General features: G+C 37.7%; 8 protein-coding genes across 8 annotated transcripts; 3 read left to right on the top strand and 5 right to left on the bottom strand.

Moving 5' to 3' along the window:
- The first annotated feature begins 165 nt into the window (after positions 1-165).
- Positions 166-1,612, top strand: LOC137576111 (activating signal cointegrator 1 complex subunit 1). Its single transcript, XM_068288998.1, has 3 exons — positions 166-446; positions 513-609; positions 676-1,612. The coding sequence occupies exons 1-3, from the start codon at positions 296-298 to the stop codon at positions 1,487-1,489; spliced, it is 1,062 nt and encodes a 353-aa protein (XP_068145099.1). The 5' UTR covers positions 166-295; the 3' UTR covers positions 1,490-1,612.
- oys (oysgedart) lies at positions 1,521-16,734 on the bottom strand. Its single transcript, XM_068288997.1, has 7 exons — positions 16,241-16,734; positions 5,575-5,798; positions 5,344-5,512; positions 5,109-5,279; positions 4,699-5,046; positions 4,292-4,624; positions 1,521-4,215 (listed from the first exon to the last, which is right to left on the bottom strand). The coding sequence occupies exons 1-7, from the start codon at positions 16,334-16,336 to the stop codon at positions 3,412-3,414; spliced, it is 2,145 nt and encodes a 714-aa protein (XP_068145098.1). The 5' UTR covers positions 16,337-16,734; the 3' UTR covers positions 1,521-3,411.
- LOC137578395 (mucin-2-like) lies at positions 7,113-10,849 on the bottom strand. The gene is made up of 2 exons (XM_068292169.1): positions 10,786-10,849; positions 7,113-10,717 (listed from the first exon to the last, which is right to left on the bottom strand). Exons 1-2 carry the CDS (start codon positions 10,793-10,795, stop codon positions 7,218-7,220), a joined length of 3,510 nt encoding a protein of 1,169 aa, XP_068148270.1. The 5' UTR covers positions 10,796-10,849; the 3' UTR covers positions 7,113-7,217.
- A 504-nt stretch (positions 16,735-17,238) lies between the features above and the next one.
- COX7C (Cytochrome c oxidase subunit 7C) lies at positions 17,239-17,849 on the top strand. The gene is made up of 3 exons (XM_068289554.1): positions 17,239-17,411; positions 17,533-17,699; positions 17,761-17,849. The coding sequence occupies exons 1-2, from the start codon at positions 17,328-17,330 to the stop codon at positions 17,647-17,649; spliced, it is 201 nt and encodes a 66-aa protein (XP_068145655.1). The 5' UTR covers positions 17,239-17,327; the 3' UTR covers positions 17,650-17,699; positions 17,761-17,849.
- A 41-nt stretch (positions 17,850-17,890) lies between these two features.
- On the top strand, positions 17,891-18,475 carry COX7CL (Cytochrome c oxidase subunit 7C-like). Its single transcript, XM_068289553.1, has 3 exons — positions 17,891-18,099; positions 18,157-18,293; positions 18,353-18,475. Exons 1-3 carry the CDS (start codon positions 18,007-18,009, stop codon positions 18,405-18,407), a joined length of 285 nt encoding a protein of 94 aa, XP_068145654.1. The 5' UTR covers positions 17,891-18,006; the 3' UTR covers positions 18,408-18,475.
- On the bottom strand, positions 18,434-19,606 carry sel (canopy family protein seele). The gene is made up of 3 exons (XM_068289552.1): positions 19,259-19,606; positions 19,021-19,188; positions 18,434-18,957 (listed from the first exon to the last, which is right to left on the bottom strand). The coding sequence occupies exons 1-3, from the start codon at positions 19,341-19,343 to the stop codon at positions 18,641-18,643; spliced, it is 570 nt and encodes a 189-aa protein (XP_068145653.1). The 5' UTR covers positions 19,344-19,606; the 3' UTR covers positions 18,434-18,640.
- Positions 19,607-21,390: 1,784 nt separating this feature from the next.
- On the bottom strand, positions 21,391-21,674 carry LOC137577128 (defensin-like). Its single transcript, XM_068290520.1, has one exon. The coding sequence runs from the start codon at positions 21,667-21,669 to the stop codon at positions 21,460-21,462; it is 210 nt and encodes a 69-aa protein (XP_068146621.1). The 5' UTR covers positions 21,670-21,674; the 3' UTR covers positions 21,391-21,459.
- A 387-nt stretch (positions 21,675-22,061) lies between these two features.
- LOC137575783 (defensin-like) lies at positions 22,062-22,550 on the bottom strand. Its single transcript, XM_068288473.1, has one exon. The coding sequence runs from the start codon at positions 22,484-22,486 to the stop codon at positions 22,181-22,183; it is 306 nt and encodes a 101-aa protein (XP_068144574.1). The 5' UTR covers positions 22,487-22,550; the 3' UTR covers positions 22,062-22,180.
- Positions 22,551-24,681: the final 2,131 nt, after the last annotated feature.

Raw genomic sequence — 24,681 nt, 5'->3', positions numbered from 1 at the left:
AATTTAGCGACAGGTACAATATTATTTTTAATTATATAGAATTATCAATATATTAAACCCAAATTAATGTATACGCTTTTTTTCTAAACATCTGTCGATCATAACATCGATAACATCGATTATGCAATTATTACAAAAAGTCGATACAACGAACAATTTATCGCCACTCCTCCCACCTCTAATGCCAGGAGTTATTTCGCGAATTTAGTTTTGATTTTTGGTCTTCCCCTTATTGGGACTCTCACAAATTTTTGGAAATTACAATTGCTGGTCTAAGTAGATTTGCATTAGTAAAATGAGTCGAGACATCCTCGCGCCTCCTGTGTTAGCCATGAGCCATAACCGGCGCTATCGTGTAAATCTCGTCCATGAAGACTTTGGTGGACACAAGTGGAACTCCAGCAAGAAGAATACTTCTGGTCAGCGGAAGGGCTATGAAGAACCAGGTATTTCCCCTGAAATCCAGTATATTTGAAAACTATACACTTTTAACCTTCAACCTTTTGTTCCAGATTTGTATGCCGAAGACGACTACGAGGATGATGAGGAAACCAATAAAATAGAAACAACTGCTGATGGTAGCTTTGTGTTGCATTTACATGTGCCCAAGTGGGTACACATATCCAAGTATTCCTATTCCTGCTTCCAAGTAAATATACATTCCCCCCCTTGCAGATCATTTTATGGTGGAATAATTGGTTTTAAAGGCTCGACCAAACGTCGCATCGAGGAGGAAACTCGCGTGGAGATCTATGTACCTCGACAAAATGAGAATTCCAAGGACTTGCAAATCAAAGGCAAAGAACGAAGTCAGGTTTGTGCAGCGTTGCGCAAGATTCGTTTACTTGTTCAATCCCTACGAAGGCGCATGAAGCCTACCCACTTTTTGGCGGTCGCCTTGAATGCAGGACAAGTGCAGGACAAGTTTTCGGAACTAAAAAAGAGTATACTGGAGGCCCAGTTGCCAGGCATAGATGAGGCACTGTTTATATCAGAACGTTGCGTTCACGTTACTTTGGGAGTTTATGTCCTTCTCGATGATGTTGAGCGTCAGAAAGCTGTGGAACATTTACAGACTTGCAAGCAGTTTTTAGACGGTTTGACCACACCATTTGAAATGAAAGTAAAGGGATTGGAAATTATGAATGATGATCCGAGCTCCACAGTTATACTTTATGCTGGTGTTGACGCACCGGAGTTGCAAAAGTTTGCCGACAAATGTCTAAGATCTTTTCAAACCACTGGTCTGTGTGCCACTGATAATAATGATAGAGAGTCAATTAAACTTCATATGACAGTGCTGAATAATCGTTATCGCAAAAAAAAGGACGATAAGTGCGCCAGCAGCTTTGATGCCCGTGCGATTTTGAAACGCTTTGGGGAGCATGATTTCGGAACAGTCCAATGCAATGCAGTCCATTTGTGTGTCCTGGGCTCATCAGGTGATTCCGATGACTTTTATAAGATAACCGGAAGCTTGAACTTTTAATATAAAATATCAATAAAAGAGAATGTAGATCTTGTATTCAGTTTACACACATATAAGAGTTGATTTATTTTTGTTCCATTGAATAATTGATTCGTATGCACTTTATTGGACTACATACAATAATTTGTTTGTTTTGGTTCAGTTTGGTTTAAATGGGTCAATCAAATCACTTGTGAAAAAATCGCCCTTTGTGCATACATACAAATATTTATATATATATATAATGTATATATCGAGGTCTTTTTGTTGGCATTTAACATTTTTTATTTTCGATTTTTTCTGTCTTTTATGAGTGCCAATTACAAGTAAATCAATTAACTTTGTTGCAGTAAATATATCAAATATATATAGGGCATATGCGCATTTGGAGAGACTTTCTCTATTTCTCTCCCTGTTTATTCAAGTTAACAAAGAAAAATGGAGAAAACAAAAAGTCATATGTATATAAATGTACGGTAGATATATATGTACATATACCCATATATATGTTAAAAGTGTGCTTAAAAGCTACAAAAACTAGGAAGTTACAAAGTTAGAAAACCAGCAGGAAGTTTCCCGATTATATTGGAAGATATTGGGCGGGAATTGGACTTGAAAACTCTCTTATAATTCACAAACACACACTCGAACATACACAGGCACACAAGCATACACAGTATACAAATTGTACAATTGTTAAAAAAGGGGGATAAAAACACATTGATTCGAAAATTCTTAATTTCTAACTACGCTTGTTTTTTGTTTTCTTTTAGGATTTGTTTAGTGCGTTTTATCTGTATAATATTATTATTTTTATGTTCAGATAGCTTCAGTCTAAAGTTGATTTACATTGTTTTTTGGTTGAATGTCTCGATTTTTTTTTTTTTTTCCCAACCGCTGTTTCTTGTTCTATTCTATAAATATATTGCACTTTTAATTGGTTAACTATCTAATAAGTATATATTGTACTTTAGTCGGACATTAAATAGGTTATAGCATTGTTTCCTCGTGGAAATTGATTAAAAAAAAATAGAAAGCATCTTCGTTTACATTGGTGTTAAAAGGTGTTTTAAGCTCTGATCTATAGACTGTTTATATTATATTATTATACATTGATATGTTTGAAGTGATTATTAATAGCCAAGAAACTGCAGGGGAATATAAACTTCGGAGCGCCGAAGGTACTTAATCATGTCAGATCATTTCATTGGTATTACGAGCGTTACTTTTGTTTAACCTAGACATAATGCAATACATAGACTATATGGAAAAAATCTTCAATTGGTTTATAGTGATTTCTGCAAACGATCTGAGATAACAAATAAACATAGTTACTTACATACATACATACACACGCATACGTTCATACAAACACAAATTATTCTTATTTTCTTTTGATTTTTTTAACAACAATTAGACAATCAATATCATCATGCATATTTATAGTTTTTAACAAAAGTTTCCCGAGTTCTATTTCGGTTTTGCTGCAACAATAAGTATTGTAAATTTTTTGCGCTGAGCTAAAAACATTTGAACATTGAATCGATAATTTTTTTTTTTTTTGTGTATTTATTTAGTTACTTATAATTATATTATTTGGCTAATTCATCGAATTCTAAAAAAATTTTAAGCAAAATTTCTTGTAAATTTCTAGAAAAAAATGAAGCAAACTAAAAACAAGATAGGTGATATGAAACCAAAAGGTGTGTGGTGGGTCTGTGTGAGTGTTTTTGTTGTTTGTGTCTTCTTTTGTGTGCGTTGTTAGATTGGTTGGCTTAATCTGACACAGAATTAAATCAATTGGATTATAGAAGCACCTAGAATTAGTGTACCCTTGTCTCAGTTTCAACAGTCCATGCCTTGATATTGTTGTTCATCGTTGTTATTTTTTGTGCTCCCACGCTGGTGATGTTGCTAGTGATGCTGCTTCCTCATTTGTGTTACTATTTGGCATGTCCATTGCTTAAAACAGCCGGAACTACCGCATTGATAACCTCAATTTCCTTTTTGAGAAATGCTTCACTCTGCTCACCGACGGCATGGCCAGAGGCATCGGATCCATTGTCATGGATAGTCGATATGTTACGTTTGCGCAAACCAACAGCAGTCGCATCTAAAGGCGCCGAAACAGCTCCCAATTTCAGTTTGGGGAATTCAATGTCACGCATCAAGTCGTCTTTGAATTCTACAATGCCGCTAACGGTTTTGGTCACAGTCTTATCAATAAATTCCTCAATGTTTTTGGTCTCAGCCTCAAATTTCTCCTTTAGCTTGCTGGATAATTGATCCATTTCACATTGATCATGCGGCACACGATTTGCATCGTGTGCACTAGTTTGCTGAGGCGGTGACCTTGGCTTGACTTGTTGCGGCGATTGCTGTGGGCGTGGTTGGAGTATTATATTCTTTTGTTGTTGTTGCTCTTGTTGTTGCTGTTGCAGCGGGTGTAGGTGTTGTTGTGGTAGTTTATTATTACGTTTAACTAGTTGCTCTTCGGTCTGTTCCTCATTATCCTCACTCTTGAGATCTGTAGTTTTTGTCTGAACAGTCTCTACTGCTGGCTCCAATGCCGCCTGCGGCAGAGTAGCAGTTCCCGATGATTTTGCTGATAATTCTACTTCCTCTGAGCTGTTGGACGGCGGCTTGACACGTTTTTCGCCACGTATGAATAGTGGTAAAATAAATATGGTCACTAGTGAAATTATATGAAGGCACAAATAAAATCTCAGGTACAAATTGATGCTGCCCTGTAAGGGAAACACAGAAAAAATTACATGGGATTAATTGCTGGATTTATGTTGAAGAAATTTGATGATTGCTTACCATTAATTCAAGCAGAACAAATGGGAATGTGGCGTAGCCCATCACAATGCGTGTGGTCACACAGGTAAGTATATCGTAGAACATGCGTGTAAATTGAGTGCTCTGGAAACGGTGACGGAATAGTCGGCGACCCGTACGTGCCGCTGTGACCACAACAGCGCCCGTGGCAAAGGTCAAATAATAGCCCGGATAGAATCCATGCCACACTGCGCTCAAGGCAAACGTGAGGAGTGTGCCATACTTCTTTGGTACACGCTCATAGACCAAAGTGCGTAGCCAGCGATTGGTGCCGCAATTCCAATTATTGATTGCATCACGGAAGTTCGAGGCAAACTGCAAGACAATGAAAAAGCGGCCTCATTCAATAAAATGCACAAATAATAATAATCCCTTATTATCTCTCTCACCTCAAATGACAGCACGTTTATATTGGAAATCAGATCCCATTTGGCGTTGCCATCCTTATCATATCCAGTGAAACCTAAACCTGAATTATTACATATAGCATCGGCCAGAAGCCATGCGTGATAATACTTAAAGCGTATGCAAGTGGTTGCCATCATGGCATACCAAAATTTATAGGGTATGCTTGTAGCATTTATAAAGTCATCCTCTTTCATATTCTTCACTGGATAAAGTTTGACGAATTTCATGAATATAAAGGCACAAACAAGACTGCCAATAACCTTGCGTATAACCGTTTTCGTGGGTGATGGCTCTACAATTAATTCGGTTTTACCATTATCCGGATTGCCCTAAAAAAAACCCAATAATAAATGATTAAAATGCATACCGAATGACTAATTCAAACACTTACATTCCTGGGAGGACATTTTAGCAGATTGTAACCCTCAACAAACTCAATGTAATCCTTGTAGAAGACCAATGGTCCAGCCATGAGGCTTTGGAAGTGCCAGACATATGAGAAGTATTCCAAAGCTGAGGGCATTTTACGTATGGCATGATACTGTTGGGCTTTAGTCATATCCTGTAAAGATATACATATAGAATTGTACTTCTTTATTCATCAGTTAAGGCAAATTTGTGCTAACCTCATCCTGCCGCACAAAGCCATCGTGAATACTAAACGCCAAACTGGTAACCTTTTGTGTTATAATCATCAAGGGCCCAGTTATGTCCAGGGCATATGATCCATAATCATATAGTTGCCGCATGAGATGTATGCACAGTAAATATGACATTGCCACAAGCATAACGCTCCTTTGATCAAAGGGAGAAAAAATTTATTAAAAGATCGATTAAAACATTCAATTTTTACTTACCTTTGAACAATGCGCGGATCTTGAGTACGGATGACAATGTAACATATTGCCGGTAATCCAGCAATATGTATTGCCTGTTGACCGAAGCAAAAGTAACCGAAGGTCAGGCCAAGTGATAGAGCAAACACGTGCCGAACTTCTGATGAGACTTTTGAAGGATGCAATAGCGAACGGAAGAGTGAGGCTAAGAATAGAGCCGATATTTGGCATATCAAAAAGTTCACCTGCGAAAAGAGAAGAAAGAAAGAAACTTAAATAAATAAATTGGTACTTTTCACAATATATGTAGTAGCAGGGCACATGCCGGTAACACGTGAATTTTTATTGATTGGCATAAAAAGAGACAGAGCATCATCTCATCAATTGTAGAATTGTTCTCGCTTCATTGCTTTTGATCATGATCACGATCACGCGTTGTGATCAACAACCCCCCACCATATACACCATATTATCGACCTTGACTGGCGGTTGACTCTTTATTTAATGCAAATTTATTTGATACAAAGGGCATGTGCAAGGTTTATAATGCTAAGATGCAATTTGCCAACTTGCCAAACGCCGGCCAGCCAGCTAACCAAACACTGACAAGAGGCGCAGCAGAAGGAGAGGGAAAAACCACTCGGATGTCATTTACCAATTGCTAATTTACAAACATTTTTAGTGAGTGTGGATTTTGGGCTTTTATTTCTTTTTATTTTTTGTTTTTATGATTCAATTTAAAAATTGACAAAAAAATGCAACAACGATGGCAGAGATAACCCCGAAACCCAACAAAATGCAGTATCTTTGATGGAGAGTTCATACGATTGATCACAATGTTATCAATGGTCCTTATTTTTAGAGTTTTTTCAAGGCGCTGTCTGTGCCAATTATACTGATAAGGTGCCTTTGATAACACAAAATGAATAATGAACTCAAGTAAAGCAGTCAGGCCACCCCGTCAAGTAATGGGGTCTTAACGCACACTCCCGTTCTCATTTGAATATATAAAAGTATATGTATGTATAAAAACCCGAATAGATGTTGCTATTTACATTATATACAGAAAAGTTCAGTACACTATTTATTTGTTCAGAACATGAGCGGATGTAAGAAAAATGTCTTATCAGCGAAAACAAAATATGCCCTGGCACAAATGTGAAAAATATGAGGGTATATATACCTAAGTATGTATATATGTTTAAAAGTAGGTATATTATTTATGTAAATGCGTTTAAAAAGATAGTGCCCACCGTTATCTATAGTCTTATGTTATGAGACTTCATAATCAGCGACCACTTATAATTAAATCAAATCAAGTATACACATTCAGCAAACACTACTCTGATACAATGCAATAGATACATGTAAAATTGTGTTTAATCAGCCTTGTTAATTAGTGAAAGTCAATCAAGTCTCAAGAGTCAATGAATTAAAATAGTCCATTTAGAAATCAATATTTTATCTAGGTCTTGCCAATAAAAGTCGAATACACTTAACATTGAGCTGAATATAAGAAAATAGGTAGCTTATCTTTTTAAACTAAATTACCTCAGGTATTTCTCTTTAGTCAATTGCTTATTTATTGATTAATATATTGAATATATATTATATAAAAATATATATGTTCTCTGTTCCCATCTGCTAATTCCACGAAATCATTCTTAAGCTCCGTTTCCAAACCCAGCTAGTTTTAATATCGCCTCAAAAACATTTTTTGCATTTGCGTAAAACTTGCTTCCCATATCAACATTTCCGATTACGGCAATCATATTGGCACCTGATCCAGATTTGGTCTTCGAACCGCTGGATAACAATTTCATTACACTGCTTTCTTGCCCACAAGTTGTTGTGATCAAAGGTTTACCATGACATGGTGTTGTGGTCTTAGCACCACAGGGACTAGTTGTTGTCGTTTTGCGTTTACAAGAGGAACTTGTCGTCGTAAAGTCAGGCCTACAAGACGTAGTCGTTGTGTTCAAAATTAATTTACATGTCGTAGTAGTAGTAATGTAAGGTTCTTGAGGTGTAGTCGTTGGTTCTTGAACGGGCGGAGTTGTCGTGGGTTCTTCACCGGAAGGTGTTGTGGGTTCTTCACCGGAAGGAGTTGTCGGTTCTTCACCGGAAGGAGTTGAAGTTGGTTCCTCAGCTGCAGGAGTTGACGTTGGTTCTTCCGCGGAAGAAGTTGACGTTGGTTCCTCAGCTGAAGGAGTTGTCGTTGGTTCTTCACCGGTAGGAGTAGACGTTGGTTCCTCAGCCGAAGGAGTTGTCGTTGGTTCTTCACCGGTAGGAGTTGACGTTGGTTCCTCAGCTGGAAGAGTGGTCGTGGGTTCTTTACCTGAAGTAGTTGTCGTTGGTTCTTCACCGGATGGAGTTGACGTTGGTTCGTCAGCTGAAGGAGTTGTCGTTGGTTCTTCACCGGAAGGAGTTGAAGTTGGTTCCTCAGCTGCAGGAGTTGACGTTGGTTCTTCCGCGGAAGAAGTTGACGTTGGTTCCTCAGCTGAAGGAGTTGTCGTTGGTTCTTCACCGGTAGGAGTAGACGTTGGTTCCTCAGCCGAAGGAGTTGTCGTTGGTTCTTCACCGGTAGGAGTTGACGTTGGTTCCTCAGCTGGAAGAGTGGTCGTGGGTTCTTTACCTGAAGTAGTTGTCGTTGGTTCTTCACCGGATGGAGTTGACGTTGGTTCCTGAGCTGAAGGCGTTGTCGTGGGTTCTTCATCGGAAGGAGTTGAAGCTGGTTCCTCAGCTGAAGGAGTTGTAGTGGGTTCATCCGATGAAGGTGTTGACGTTGGTTCCTCAGGTGAAGGAGTTGTCGTTGGTTCTTCACCGGAAGGAGTTGACGTTGGTTCCTCAGCTGAAGGAGTGGTCATGGGTTCTTCACCGGAAGGAGTTGACGTTGGTTCCTCAGCTGAAGGAGTGGTCGTGGGTTCTGCACCGGAAGGACTTGTCGTTGGTTCTTCACCGGATGGGGTTGTTGGTTCTTCATCGGAAGGAGTTGAAGCTGGTTCCTCAGCTGAAGGAGTTGTAGTGGGTTCTTCCGCTGAAGGTGTTGACGTTGGTTCCTCAGCTGAAGGAGTGGTCATGGGTTCTTCACCGGAAGGAGTTGACGTTGGTTCCTCAGCTGAAGGAGTGGACGTGGGTTCTTCACCGGAAGGAGATGACGTTGGTTCTTCACCGGATGGGGTTGTTGGTTCTTCATCGGAAGGAGTTGAAGCTGGTTCCTCAGCTGAAGGAGTTGTCGTCGGGGCTTCACCGGAAGGAGTTGACGTTGGTTCGTCAGCTGAAGGAGTTGTCGTGGGTTCTTCACCGGAAGGAGTTGACGTTGGTTCGTCAGCTGAAGAAGTGGTCGTGGGTTCTTCACCGGAAGGAGTTGACGTTGGTTCGTCAGCTGAAGGAGTTGACGTTGGTTCCTCAGCGGAAGGAGTTGTCGTGGGTTCTTCACCGGAAGGAGTTGTCGTTGGTTCCTCAGCTGAAGGAGTTGTCGTTGGTTCTTCACCGGAAGGAGTTGACGTTGGTTCGTCAGCTGAAGAAGTGGTCGTGGGTTCTTCACCGGAAGGAGTTGACGTTGGTTCGTCAGCTGAAGGAGTTGACGTTGGTTCCTCAGCGGAAGGAGTTGTCGTGGGTTCTTCACCGGAAGGAGTTGTCGTTGGTTCCTCAGCTGAAAGAGTTGTAGTGGGTTCTTCCGCTGAAGGTGTTGACGTTGGTTCCTCAGCTGAAGGAGTTGTCGTTGGTTCTTCACCGGAAGGAGTTGACGTTGGTTCCTCAGCTGAAGGAGTGGTCGTGGGTTCTGCACCGGAAGGACTTGTCGTTGGTTCTTCACCGGATGGGGTTGTTGGTTCTTCATCGGAAGGAGTTGAAGCTGGTTCCTCAGCTGAAGGAGTTGTAGTGGGTTCTTCCGCTGAAGGTGTTGACGTTGGTTCCTCAGCTGAAGGAGTTGTCGTTGGTTCTTCACCGGAAGGAGTTGACGTTGGTTCCTCAGCTGAAGGAGTTGTCGTCGGGGCTTCACCAGAAGGAGTTGACGTTGGTTCGTCAGCTGAAGGAGTTGTCGTGGTTTCTTCACCGGAAGGAGTTGTCGTTGGTTCCTTAGCTGAAAGAGTGGTCGTGGGTTCTTCACCGGAAGGAGTTGACGTTGGTTCCTCAGCTGAGGGAGTGGTCGTGGGTTCTTCACCAGAAGGAGTTGACGTTGGTTCCTCAGCTGAAGGAGTGGTCGTGGGTTCTTCACCGGAAGGAGTTGTCGTTGGTTCTTCACCGGATGTGGTTGTTGGTTCTTCATCGGAAGGAGTTGAAGTTGGTTCCTCAGCTGAAGGAGTGGACGTGGGTTCTTCACCGGAAGGAGTTGTCATTGGTTCTTCACCGGATGGGGTTGTTGGTTCTTCATCGGAAGGAGTTGACGTTGGTTCGTCAGCTGAAGGAGTTTTCGTGGGTTCTTCACCGGAAGGAGTTGAAGTTGGTTCCTCAGCTGAAGGAGTGGACGTGGGTTCTTCACCGGAAGGAGTTGTCGTTGCTTCTTCACCGGATGGGGTTGTTGGTTCTTCATCGGAAGGAGTTGACGTTGGTTCGTCAGCTGAAGGAGTTGTCGTGGGTTCTTCACCGGAAGGAGTTGTCGTTGGTTCCTCAGCTGAAGGAGTGGTCGTGGGTTCTTCACCGGAAGGAGTTGACGTTGGTTCCTCAGCTGAAGGAGTTGTAGTGGGTTCTTCCGCTGAAGGTGTTGACGTTGGTTCCTCAGCTGAAGGAGTTGTCGTTGGTTCTTCACCGGAAGGAGTTGACGTTGGTTCTTCACAGGAAGGAGTTGACGTTGGTTCCTCAGCGGAAGAAGTGGTCGTTGGTTCTTTACCGGAAGGAGTTGACGTTGGTTCCTCAGCTGAATGAGTTGTCGGTTCTTCAGCTGGAATTGAAGTTGTCGAACTAGTAGTTGTCGTATACGTTGGTTTAACCCTACAAGGTGTAGTCGTTGTAGTTGTTGGTTTATGGCAGGGTAAAATTGTTGTTGTGGTTGTTGGTTTTCGGCAATGTAAGGTTGTAGTCGTTGGTGGTGTCGTAGTCGGCAGTCCACATGGCGGCTTTGGGGTTGTTCTAAAATTACATCGTTGCTGTTTACGACCGCGCAGACCATGGGCGTTCGCGGGATCAACAGCGGCCACCGCCAGGGCCACAAACAAAAAGGCAACTGAAAAAGAGACTTCGGGCTTAGGCAATGTGCGCCGTGCTATTCCAGGTATAAAAGTGCACACTTACATAGTTTCATCAAAATAATAAATATCTTTACCACTTTTTCAGCAACGTTCTGACCTGAAATGCAGCTACCATCGGCTTTTATAACCGCCAAAACGACAGCCAAACTGCATGTTATACAACCTAAGATAATTTAACTAATTTGTAAAGTGCAACATGAAGACAACATTTGCAAAAGCAGTATCTTTTCATAGATAGGTACATTATTATTATTATTTTATAACAATAAAAAAACTATTTCCCTCATTAGTGTGGTTGTTGGTGCTGCTGATGTAATCTATATCGCGCGATTTGAAAACATATTAGTGATTGAACGTGTATATTATATTATCGACAACAAAGACATGCTTATCCAGGGTCTCACAAGTACTAATGACGCTTTGTATCGCGCCACAGGTCAAAGACAAAGACTTCCATGTTCAGTTTCAACTGCGTCATCAAGATAAGTTCCTGACGATATACGCAGATAATGGCGGTATTATGCGTTGTGGGTGATTTACCTATCATTGAACAAATTACCTATTAGGCAAATTGTCAAGTGCTAATAAGGAACTAATAACTAAAAATGTTTTAAACTGTTATTCCTAATATTTAAAATGGTTTAACATCAAATTCCATCATTCAAAAACATTGATAATATAGTTAAGATGTGCAATACCGGCCTCTTTCGACTTCATGTTTCATAGTTCCCTTAATTCAATTGGCTTGCTTAAATTTAAGCTGCTGATTGTTTATATAGACTATGGGGTAATAAGCAAGCAAGTTGGTAAAAATCTGGTATACGCAATAATATTAGCAGCAGAAGGAAAACCTGTTTTCCTCTTGTCTAAGTGTCTACACCACGTTGAATACCTCGATAGCCATAAAATGTGTGCTAAAACGAATTGAAAATCTTGCAAAAGAACACTATATTATGTCAGACACACTGGGAAATGTTTAGTTCAACAGGTGAGTGTAAAAAATAACATATTGCAGGAGATTGCAAATCATGAAGTAATGTTGTCCTAATGTGTGCCTGTGACAACAGGTCCTAGTCTGTGCTTTGAGATAAATTAATATTTTCAACATAAATACATTTGATTCGATGTTGGTATTCGAGTATTGACAATGAATCTTCTTTTTCTGACTTAAACTGATTCCGACTTTAATATAAAAAATACTTTCGTGTTTCTATTACCCATTGTTGGCATTATAATGGCCAAAGATAAGCCATTCCATAATTCCAAGTCAACGATTCTTCTGAACAATGCAAACACTGACACAATGCAGAAGCAATTTGTGTTCATGTTCATTTTTTTTTTTTTTTTTTTTGCTGCATTTACAAGTGCCCTTTAGAGGATTGTGTATACATATGTAAATGCATACATATAAACATATGTAGAAAGTATGAGAAGCTGATTCCATATGAATATCTCTCTGAATATATCTATTCCTTCCACATAAGGTACAATTCACTTTGCTTAAAGGATAATAGGAACATTGATTATTTGGGGAAAGTTTTTTGTTTAGAAAATTATGTTTAAAAGCTACCTATGTACATACATATATAAACTTTTGAGTAGTTCTCTGAATATTCAACTCAAAGGTCATTCATTTTATTTCTGTAATTTACTTAATGGTTCAGATTATAAAATGGCACGATTATAGAAATATGTGATTTAAGCTCATTGAACTTTACAAGGAGACGTCGTCGGAAGCCTTAATTTAAATCTCTGGATTCGGATTCAAGACCTTTGGTTTATTGATGGTAGTCTATTTTCCATGAATTCTATTTTCGTCATAATTTTGGTTAGAGTTAATTTCTACCCGTTAATTATCTTCTAAGTGATTTTGTCTACTAATTATTTTTATGGACTCTCCTAGCCAATTATGGCGAATGTTTTCTTAATACTACAATAAAGTCAGGCATTAACTTAAATCAGTTGTGGGAAATGTTGGATGAAGCAAAACTCTTCTTTCCCCGTTATTCAAATAAATTTAAAGGAACAAATTTAGATTCTTTCTGTAAGAGCGCATTGTAATATGTGAATTGGTCAATATACATACATACATACATATGTACATATGTAATAGATATGTATGTAAGTACACAGTTTCATCAATCAAAATCAATTGGAAAACTAAGAACACAAACATACACATATGAATATAAATCATTTAATTCAATCTGCAAATTTGTTTAACATGGTGTGGCTTTGGTAGGGGGTGAAAGGAGCACAAAGCAGGGCCAAACCAAAATGTGGCGTGATGGCTATAAATAAATAAAACCATAAACAACAAAAACAAATACCCTCTCTCTCTCACACACAGTGTGTACACGCATGATGATAAAATAAAAAACACAAAGTGTTAAAATTACCCGACTATAAGATAGACCCCCCCACATACATACACACCACAATAATACTTTTTTATATCAATTTCACCATTAGCACAAAGCGCAATGAGAATACCCCGTTTCCCTCCATTGGTCGGCAGCTGAGCCAACAGCTGATGCGCCGCCGTCACCTATGTTCAAGCAGCAACAAGTTCAAGTCTAAAGCAGCAACAGAGAGTCTAAGAGAGAGAGAGTGAGGGCGACGGCATTTGAGAGCACCCCAAGGTCATAGAAATGATAATTTAATATAATTTATGCAAACATGATATGACGAGAGCTAGAACTAAAGACGCAACAATTAGCCCGACTATACTTTGAGCCTCTCTTTTACCCTTCGTTTTTCTTAGAGAGTCTAGTATTGCCTTACAGTGAAAAATTTCCGACCATTCGAATCATTCCCTCATTGGAGATATCCCGTCCACTAGAGGATTCCGTTAAGCAAGTTTTTACTGTAATTACAAATAAAAAGCTACTTTATGAAGCAGTATGTATATATCTATCCTCACCCCAAATGTTTTGTGTTCAAAGCAAAAAACAAAAAATATTTAATAAACACAAGGAGGCTGGTTTTCTTTATTATATCCTGCAGGCGAAATGGGTATATAAATTCAGACAAAAGAAAAGTTCTCCGGGTAACCCGGTATCTTCGCCCATTTAGTCTCGGTGGAGTGTTGAATATTTACTATTACTTTCTTGGGAAAGAAAACGACGGAAATTTCCTTTAGCAAGTACTTCTAAGCTGGTAAAATTTTAATATTCAGGACTGATTTCCTTTGAAAACATCAATATACCTTAAGAGCTGGTCTATTGTTGGGTATAACCAAGTCGACTACTATTCTCCTTGATTTGAATAGAACAAATGAGAAACACACAGAGAGAGAGATGAGACGTAGAGAGAAAAAAGAAGCAAAACAGAGACAGAGAATTGTTTATGCACTGCATTAGGTCATTTGCCTAATATTTTTTTTGCGCATTTACCTAATAATTGACCTTCAATAAATTGAATTTACATTCGATTTTTAAGCCGCATTCCAGCTTGTGGGTGAGAAATGATATGACCCTATCCTACTTTTATTTTTTCTTCATATTTATTATGGCAACGGAATTGAATTGTTGCCTACAAGGCGTCCGACACCCTGTGAGTCATTTCAACAGCTGAGTGGCCAATAACAACAGCTCAGACACACACACACACTCACACACATACATACATAATTTTTGTTTGCAAACAAAAAGCAGCTCTAAAAATTCAATTATCTTTTGGGGGTTTCGCAAAGTAAAAGCGCAAAAAAAAGTGAAGCCAGCTAAATCGAATTCACAAGTAGCTTCTGATGAAGTCAACAGTTGTGTCAGCCTCTGTATACGTGTGTATGTGTGTTACCACGTCATGTGGCCAAGTTTTTACATTCAGACGGTTGATATTAGATCATCGTCATCATCATGAAAAGAAAAAAAAAATAATAGGAAAGGAAAACATGAAAAGAATGCGGCTAGTAGTGCAGTCATTTCACATTTTCCAAGTCTCACTCGAAAAAGGATTGAGAGCTTGGGCAAAGCAATTGCATAAATGTATCTCACTTATCCCCTCTTACCCTTTTTTCTATGCTCTATGTGTTTTGTATATGGTTTATTCTAGTTGCTTGCTGCCTCTGCTTGTGTGAGCGATTAATTCCAAAGTGCAGATGAGCCCTCTGGGTTTTCCCGACCTTTCCGTTTCCCTTCTCTTTTTGTTATAAAATATTCACTATTGTACCCTCTGTGCTCAACCCATGGGATAAAACTGGCTTACACAGAGAGATGATACAAGCGGAAAAATGAAATTAATTTACAAGTAATATATTGTATAAAAGTGACAGTGAAATAGAATAAAAAATAAGGCGATTCACAGTGGTGCCTGTTGTGGCGGCCAATCAGGTATAAGGTAAAAATATTGTTTAAATTCTGGTGAAAAATAAACGTAAACATTAACAAAGCATTTCCTTTGTTATGTTTTGGAATGTCCTGTACCCAAAGGAATTGTCTGTAAACAATGTTTACAAACTAGGGGATTAACTTAATTATAACTTAATGATTATTGCATACGTTAGGGGGCAAATTTTCACATTTTCCGTAGATTTGCTGCCTTTGATTACTCATTTGTTTTTAAAAGAATACTTATTATTTTGGTTATACGATGACGTGATTGTCCCATGAATAACTAAAAGTATGTTATCTACATAGAGTATATAAAAACAGATTTATATTGTAATTTGTTTGCCTAATGATGCATCAACTAAAAAGTTGTGATTATTTATGACGAATTCAACGATCCGTATGTGCCATATTCAAGTCTGGGAGAAATTCTACTGATTTTTTACGATTATTGAGGGAAATGGATACCAATTTCCTTCTATCACCTGCATACTTATCAAGGTTATACTATACAGCAAGAACAATGTAGGGCCAGAAATAAGAAGCAAATGAAATGTAATTAAAACAAACTGCAAACTAGTGCCAAAACTTTCGATTCGCTTGCCAATAAGCGCAAAACATTGTCGGAAAAAAAACGCACACACAAAACAAAACGAAACAAAATTTTGGACATGTTTGGAGGCAGGGTGGGTGGTGTCGGTTTTATTTTTTGGGAGTGGCGTGGGTCTTTTTCGTGTGTTTAACCTTAAGACTTAATTTATATATATGGTTCAGTTGGCTTTGGTATGCAACCGGCATTCAAATTTAGCCTCGAAAACAGGTAATTGTAGTTTCAACCGTAGGTGAAGTGAAGGCTGTGTGTGGAGTAGGGGGAGAGAGGGGCTTAGGGGAAAACGGTACTGCATGATGCGGTCGTCTGATGGGTATAGATATTCCTGTTTCCCTCTGTTGCTATTGTTGTGGGTAAATTATGCGACTGCTGCTGCGTCTGTTGTTTTTTTCTCTCGCTCTCTGCGGCTTTTGTCCGCATTATTAAACACACACATCCACACACATGTATACATATATAAGTTTAAATGTATCTATCTACGTATGTATATTCACGTGCAACACACGCCCGAGCTGAGTTGATGATAATAATGAATAATTATCCTTTTGTCAAGAACTTACCAAATCCACAGATAGTCCCACCATATCGGCCAACCAGGTAAAAACACGGCTGCCATCGTAGAAATCATTCTCAATAAATTTCGGTGATTCGAGCATTTTGCTTTCGAATATATGTAATATATATATGTATAAATATATTTCACTGATTTTTCTTCATTTGTGACAAAAAAGATTCACTCACAAAACACAGATATAGCGCGTCGCGTTTGATTCTCTTGTCTCTTGCCTTTTCCGTTCCTGTGTGATTCGGTTTGGAATGGAAAAATTCTCGTTTGCGGCGATGGAGGCGTTGGCTTTACAACACAGGGACACGCGCGGGGGAAGCGGTCCGCGGCTCTAGGAGCACGTTTACGTTGGCAAATGCGCGCCGCACAGTTTTTACTTATAATTTTGTGCAACAATTTTTTGTAATTTTGGAAGAATTTTGATTTTGATTCTCTCACAATTCTTTTTGTGATTCGTCCGCTCACTTAGAAAACAAAAACAACACTAGTGATGGAACGACAACTAGTGATGGACGAAAGCATTCACTCGACGGCGAAAGCGAATTCACAGAGGGCACTCCCTATGTGGTTTGATTTTATATTTGAAATATTTCTAAGCATTGTTAAAAACAAAAATATATACAATTAAGCTTAACTTACAGATAATATATTGACCTTATTTTGGGAAACTTATAAATAAATGTATATAGTCCTTTTTCATCATCATGATTTGTAAATGTAACTGAACATAAAGCGAAAAAGTGATAATAAAGAATATATAATTTTAAAATTATAATTCAATAGTACTAACTCAAAGTACTTCCCTTAGCTAACATCCTGATTATTTGCTGCGCCTGGTAGGACACTACAGGTGGCAAGACCGGCGGTGGCGTTATCCCCCAAAGTATACTACACAATTGGGGGTACTCTATTGGCGCACAAATATCGATTATTATTCATTGCAATCGATACTTATTGAAATCATCGTCGGTTATCGTCTTGGGGGGAATTGTGGAAAACTTCTGGCAACTCTATCCATTACCATCGAGGGTCTTGCAATTTGTTGAAAATTTTTTAGCTAAAAAACAAAGTTATTAAACAAAATGTTGGGCCGCAGCAGTGTAATTGCACGCAACTTCTCCCAGTCCATGGTGCGCTATAGCGGCCATGGTGGTGTTCCCGGCGAGGTTAGTGTAAAAAATTTGCGATTATTATGTCTGGGGTTACGTAATTGAATGTTGCAATCCATCCGTAATCCTTTCCGAAAATCAACGAAAAAGTAACATATTTGTCTTATTGCCATTGCAGAATCTGCCCTTCAGTATACAAAACAAGTACCGGGTGACCGCTCTGTTCACCATCGGCTGCGTTCTTGGCTTTGGCTCGCCATTCTTGATTGTCAGACATCAGCTGTTGAAGAAGTAAACTGAAGGAAGGTGCTCCGGCTCCGCCTACAACATGCAAAGTCAACAAATGTAAGTGGATTAGAAAAACTTCTGCAACCCCAGTAACAAAACTTGTCTCTTTCGTATTTAGATGCTATTTTGTCTGTTGGACCCGCTTAAATTATAAGTGTAAAGTGGAAACCCTAAATAAAGTTACCATAAAACTGTAGATCAACACGACCCAAGATTGTTTTTGTTTTCGTTGGGTTGAAGTAGGCTTTGAGAAATATTTTTTGTGCTGGGCATTGGGAATCAGTGTCCCTATACACATTTCAGATATTGTATTGGCCTGGCGAGAATTGAATTTGTGGTTTTTGTAGTCAAAGAAATTAACATCATGTGGTCCGTAATAAGCCGTATGGTTAATAAGATTCAAGGATCGCTACCATGTCGTTTTGCCGGTGGCTATGGCGGTGGATGTCCAGGAGCGGTGAGTAAGATGAACAGGATGACTTCCATTTGAGTTTTAATGTGGATTATTTCTCAGAATCTGCCCTGGAGCAAGGGCATGCATAGCCCTATTCGTTTCACTATATTCTATGCAATTCTTGGTATTTTGGGATTTGGTTCTCCATGGTTGGTTGTACGCCATCAAATGCTTCGGGATGTTACCCTACCCGAACCGTGAGTAAAAAAACCAAATAGAGCGGTAACTATATAAATCTAACTCTAAATGATTTCAGTGTCTCCGAGGATGAGGCCGAAGCAGTTGTTGATGAGAATGAAAATAAGAAGTAAATAATTACCGTACATTAATAAAAAGATTTTTCTTGTTACTTCTTTCGGAGGGCATTGCACATTAAAAATTTTGTCTTTATTATTGTCACTATTAATTTTGTTTAGCTCCGTTGGCATATAAAAAATATACAGTATTTCAGTACCAAATAAGAGTCCTTCCATTGGAGGACTTTTATCATAAACAATTGACGATCATGGAAACTCGTTTAACTATCCAGACTAAAGCGTTTGGGCTACAGCTCCTCTTTGCCGTCGAAATCGTACTCTTCCTGAACGGGAGCTTCATCACAGTATTTGGCATGCTCGGAGCAAATTTTGATGTCCAAATCGCTGCCCACTTCTTGGGCTTGGAAGGCATTTAGAAAAGCCTCTTCATGCTCTTCCAAAATCTCATTACAGAAGTGACCCAAACTCTTGTTGAGATCGCCATCCTGAACGAAATCGACCAGCGATGATTCGGGATTCATTTTGCCATTAACAATCATTTTGAGCAGAGTAAATTTGTTATTGCTTTTGTAGGTGGCTTTTAGGTAATCATCCATTTTGTCACCTACATGAACAAAGTTACGAGATACAAGTTAGGCCCATTTTTTTTTGAGAAGAATTAACTTACAGATCTTTTCCATGAGCTCGGTAAGGAACATCTCGGATTTAATTAGGAGCACACGCTTACTAATTGAATTTCCTTGAGCATCGAGACGAAAACCGCTGACATCCACCTTTTTATTGGCGTCCTCCTTGGCTATGGCTTCTTCCAGTTCTGTTACAACGGCCTTGCACACTTGAAATTTATAGAAAATAATTAACTTCCAATTCCATAGTCAGTTGCCTGTTGCTCTTCCTCGACCTACCATGACATTTAACTTCCTTTGATGTAAAACTATAACCCTGGGCTAATGCCACCAGGCAGCAGATCAATAAAGCCTTTGTTAACATTTTTTATGTTAATTAGATTAAGTTAAAAATTTACAGGAACTGATTCGGATTCAAATTGAACCACGTCAGCAGCAAACGGCAAGGTTGGAGTTCGTTTTGAAAATGCGCGAATAAGATAACGAGTTTTCCGTTTTTGACTTTGCGATTTATTTAGTGGGCAATAGCGACGTGGACGTTTGTTCTTAAATGTGAGTTCCAGTAAATCAAAGTATTTAAATATGCGATTTAACAAAAATAACAACAAATAAACGTCGTTCTCACAATAGTGATGCCATATTTTTTAAAAGAGAGAAAAATACCAAAACAATGTATATCGATTGCTGCTGACCAATTTGGCGGGTGTTTGAATTGTCATATATTTACTGGCTCACTTTCGCTTTCTCTTGCCTCTTCATTCCTTCTCACTCTTTCTCTAGGAATTCTCTCAGTATCTCTCTAGCTCAGACTCTGGAGGCCTAAGATTGTTTGTTCTACGCTGCCTGATAACTAAAGAGTGTCAGTTTAAATAAAGAATCATTCGCGTACGGATCGGGTTGGTTGATTTGCTAAAACGAAAACTGAAATAATTGAACAAATAAATAAAAAAAAATAACTACAAATGCAGAAAAGAAAATTGTTTATCTTTAAGAAAAACAACGACAATTTTCGTATAGTAAATTCTGCACATTAATTTCTAAAATGTTCTTTCTTTTATTAACAATTTTCATTACGAGTTCATCATATAATTGGCGTTAATTGAGTGTGTGTATGTGGACGTGATCGTGTGCGGGGGCTGTGGTTATGTCGTTCATTTAATTGATAAGAAAGAATTCCACATTACGAATGGAAAAAACGGAAATGCAGATAAAATTTTACACATTTCACCAAATAGTGCAATCACCTTTTAAATTTGATTCTAAGTATGTGACCCATAACTGGAAGTTCTGAACTCGTGCTACGTAAGCTGATAACAGCCTCTTGGGTCGGGCCCCATTAAGTTTAGAAAACAAAAATTCGCATGACTAAATTATGACTAAAACTATCAAATTTCAACTTTGTATAAATTATTTTCATAATTAAGACACTTAATAATTGTCAACTACACGATTATGAAATTTTCTTTCCAACTTTAATTAATCTCAACATTGGGGTTGAACTAATATTTTAATATAGCAATTGCAGTATATAAAATATTAATCAATGTCTTTTATTTCTAAAATAAACACCTACAAGATCCCAAAAGATTACAAAAGCCAGTAAAATATCCATGCTTTTGCAGTCCAAAAGCCAGTAACCAAATCCAGTCATTATTTAATGGTGTTCATGTAGAATTTTTCCACTTTATTCTCAGTGCGTTTTATTTCATAAATATTTTTGATTTGCTTATCCGCACTTACAAACAGAAACAAATGCCCAATCTATTATAAATGCCAGTGTTAAATCCTCGTCTTGTACAGTCCAAAATGCAGTTTCCTGCATTCCAGCCACTATTCCAAAGTTTCCTTTTGAGTACAGCTGAGAAACACAATCAAAAATAGACCAAGCAATATCCAACTTAACTTTATTTTGTCCTCTTAAAGCCAAGCTTTTTAATGTATTTTTAGAATTTTTTTAGTCTTAAAGTTCTCCACTATGGCTCTCTTATATAAAAGAAGAAAACACTTTATCTATATCACATTAATTCTTTTAGAGACACAAATTTAATGGGATTTTAATGACTTTAGGGTTTCAGAAAACTTAAATATGTTATATTAAGATGGCAACTCAAATGTGTTCTTGTGGTGAACCAGGGGCATTCTTTATCTGTTCTTAAATTTAATTAAAATTTCGCCTGATTATTAGGAAAAAAGTGGCATTTGCCTTTGCATTCCTGCTCAGATAAATGCTATCCTAAGATCTATGTAAAAGCAAAATAACTTCAAAAGCCGAGAATGACATTGCAGCCAAGGATAGTCAATTACGGTGAGGATGAACTTAAACACTCATCTTATCCCCCTTTTACTGTCCCAGATCCTTTTGAAATCACAAGTTTTAGTTAATTCCATTTATAAGAACACTTTGAGAGAAGTTTTGATAATCTTTCATTTATTCACATGTTTTGGATTTACAAATTTTAACATGTTTAGATTTTTCCCTTTTATTTGCGGCAAATGCAAATGGCTTTGTCGTTGCAATAGCCACCTTTGAATCCATGGCCTAGGCAATGGGCTGCACACAAGGTGTGGTTAACACCAAGTACCGAGAAGAGGTCACAGGTGGCACGTTTTTGGCGGCTCGAAACTGGCTGAGATTGTGCCAGGGATATCATCATAGCAAATGCAACAAACAGGATAAGAATGTACTTCATTTCTGTCTTCTTTACTTGTTGCTGCTGCTACCATCCAAGTCATTTATATAGGAAACGTATGCAAATTTTGCCACGTTTTTGGTCCGAATGCCACATTTTGAAAAGTAAGTTTAATGGATTATTAATGACTTTTTGGCTCTTGGGAAGTAAAATAGAAGAAACAAATCGTTGTTAGAGGAATTAGAGGTACATACATCAAATATCTTAACAGCTTATACCAAATAGGATACCTAGTATTAATCACTTAAAAGTTTCAACGAACCTCAACGTTTCTAGTCTAAAATATAATATTTAAACCAATTTACAACTCATTTACCCTGTTTCATAGATTTGTCTCATTTTGTAGTCCTTTCCAAATAAGAATGTTATATAATTCCAAGATTTATCAGTAGTATTTTTGGATAATCTTTTATTTATTGACAAATTTTGAATTTTAAAAGTGCAATATTGAAATTTAATTATAATTGGTTCAAGTAAATTTGAACAAGTTTAGGTTCTAGCCACTCTCACTTTACTTGCGGCAAATGCAAACGGCCTTGTTGTTGCAATAGCCACCTCTGTTACCTCTGACCAGGCAATGGGCTGCACATGCCGAGTGATTGACATTGAACTTGGAGAGCAGGTCGCAGGTGGCACGTTTTTGGCGAGAGTGCGTCTCCACCGATTCGTCCTTATCTTTCTTTACTTGGGATCCAGGGTAATCTTCCCTCACTTGGATAAGGGGTCGCAATCGCGACTTTTCCTCACCGACTGGCTGAGCTTGGACCAGGCACATCATCACAGCCAATGTAACAAAAAGGATAAGAACGCACTTCATTCTGACTATTTTGTTGGATTATGGTAATCTGGATTGCTAGCAGCTAGACAACTGAATAGTCAGCTTCCACCTGATTCGGTTTTTATAGGAGTGAGATTCACTTTGGTTTTTATTGATTGAGTTCGACTCGTCACTCATTTAAGGGACTCCCATTAGTTTTTGAGTTTTTTCTTTCATTCTCAGTATTCATGGGCACATCTCCCAATGGGGGGATTTTATGTGAACGTGTCCGGGACTCAATTCATTTGTTTGTAGGTATTGTCATATGTACCCAGAAGTGGGGGTTTCCCCTCCCCCTCAGGCTATTTGCAATCAAAAATTAACAGACATGTTTGTATATTAAAAAATTTATAGATTGTGCGACAACAAAAAAAAAGTTATTTACAACATAAATTATTTTTTGTAATATTATCAGTTATATGTGAGTTATGTAAGTTTTTAATTATCAGAACTGGATCGAGATTTATCCAATATAAATAACAGAAAATTTAATGTATGTATTGGGATATAAACTTGATTCAAGTGTCAAATTTTATTCTTCTTACTTATTCTTTACAAAAATATTCATTAGGAATCTTAGAATAAATTAAACGGACTGATAACAAATCTGTAGTTAGTTCTCCTCCATGACTCTTGTGATTTGGGAACGAGTTTTACCTTTGGGATCCACCACGTCCTTTTTTGTCACCTCTAAAAGCGAACCAAAAAGTGAAAATCGTATAAACTATGCTATACAGCATGCTTTCCATTGAAGTATTAAGCATTAATTGAAGTGAACTAATTTTAAAAGATGAATCAAAACGATTAAGTTACTAAAAATCTCAAAAAAAAATTTTTATTTATTTATACTTTGTATAAAACAAATCTTTAAGTATTCAGAAATATTAAAAAATAAAATCAAAATGCTATTATATCATGTAAATTAATTGTTAAATGGTTTACATATTTGTGAATGTCCAAAGTCTTTAACATCATTTGTTGCAGTTTTAATTAAAATTTTAGATCTTGAACTAAAGTTTTGCTATCCATTGAAGATTTTTCTTTTTAGAAGAAAGTTGACTGTTTTTTTTTAGATTTTAAATAAAAAACTTCTTGTTCTTCTTTATTCTGGGTCTGAAACTCATATAAAACTTATTAACAAAATAATTATAATTATCTGCAATTAAACACTATAAAAAAACGAATATTAAATTCAATTTATAAACAAAACCAATGAGTTTATTTTTAGAATTATTTTCGCTTATCTTTGAAATTTTTAAATGTGTGCCTAATCAAAACAATGAGTTCGTTAGAAATTTAATATTTAATTTCGATCATAATTCATAAGAAATTAAATATTATATTTGCGATAAGGTGAAATATTCTTTATCTTTTGTTTTAATTTGGTTTTGAAATTTCAAGAAAAAATAAGGAGAATTTTGATAAAAACAACATATTTAATCAAAATACTCCTAATTTTTCAAAGCTGCCGAGCTTTCACATCAGTATTATGGGATGGAAATAATTATAATTATCTTTAAAGTATCTTTAAATTATTAGAAACCTTTGACAAATTCTACTTAACAAAATTTGTGCTCTTTTGCTTTCGCTTTCAATATTCTAAATTAAATCCAAAGTCAGAACACGATCAACATATGCTCTGTCGCTAAGATTCTATATATAAGACCATGTTTGAGTGCTGGATACAATTTTTTCGCTGATTTGAAACAAATGTTTGTATATAATTCATGCCTTGATTTTCCCAATAATTTTTTAATTGTACAAAAACAAAAAGGAAGACAGAGGCAGAAATTTGTAATGAGAAAAATATACATTTTCTAATGAAAAAAAAAGTTTCAACATATATGTAAACAAACAAGAATCACACAATGATTACGAGAAGAGAGTGTGTGTGTGTGTGTGTGTATCTATATCTACATCTGCATCTGGCTTAGCCATGGACATAAGGGATCTCTTGGACTCGAGTGGCTTGCCCGTTCCCTGGTATTGCCTGGTCTCTTTGCTATTTACCTTTTGTTATCGACCATGTTGTATGTTGAATTTGGCGTCATACTGTCTGGCAGTGGCCGCTTCCTCCTCCCCCCTTATACGCCCCCTATTGCGACCCAAAACATTATCTGTATAGCCAATGGTTTCGGTCATAAAAGAAGACCACAAAAATAAACGTCCCAACAATGCAATGCTTAATGCAGTGG

The sequence above is a fragment of the Drosophila tropicalis genome, unplaced genomic scaffold (assembly GCF_018151085.1).
Source record: "Drosophila tropicalis isolate 14030-0801.00 unplaced genomic scaffold, ASM1815108v1 contig_593, whole genome shotgun sequence".
Lineage (NCBI taxonomy): Eukaryota > Metazoa > Arthropoda > Insecta > Diptera > Drosophilidae > Drosophila > Drosophila tropicalis.
Note: the sequence above shows the minus strand (reverse complement) of the source record. Positions and strands in the feature narration are given on the sequence as shown.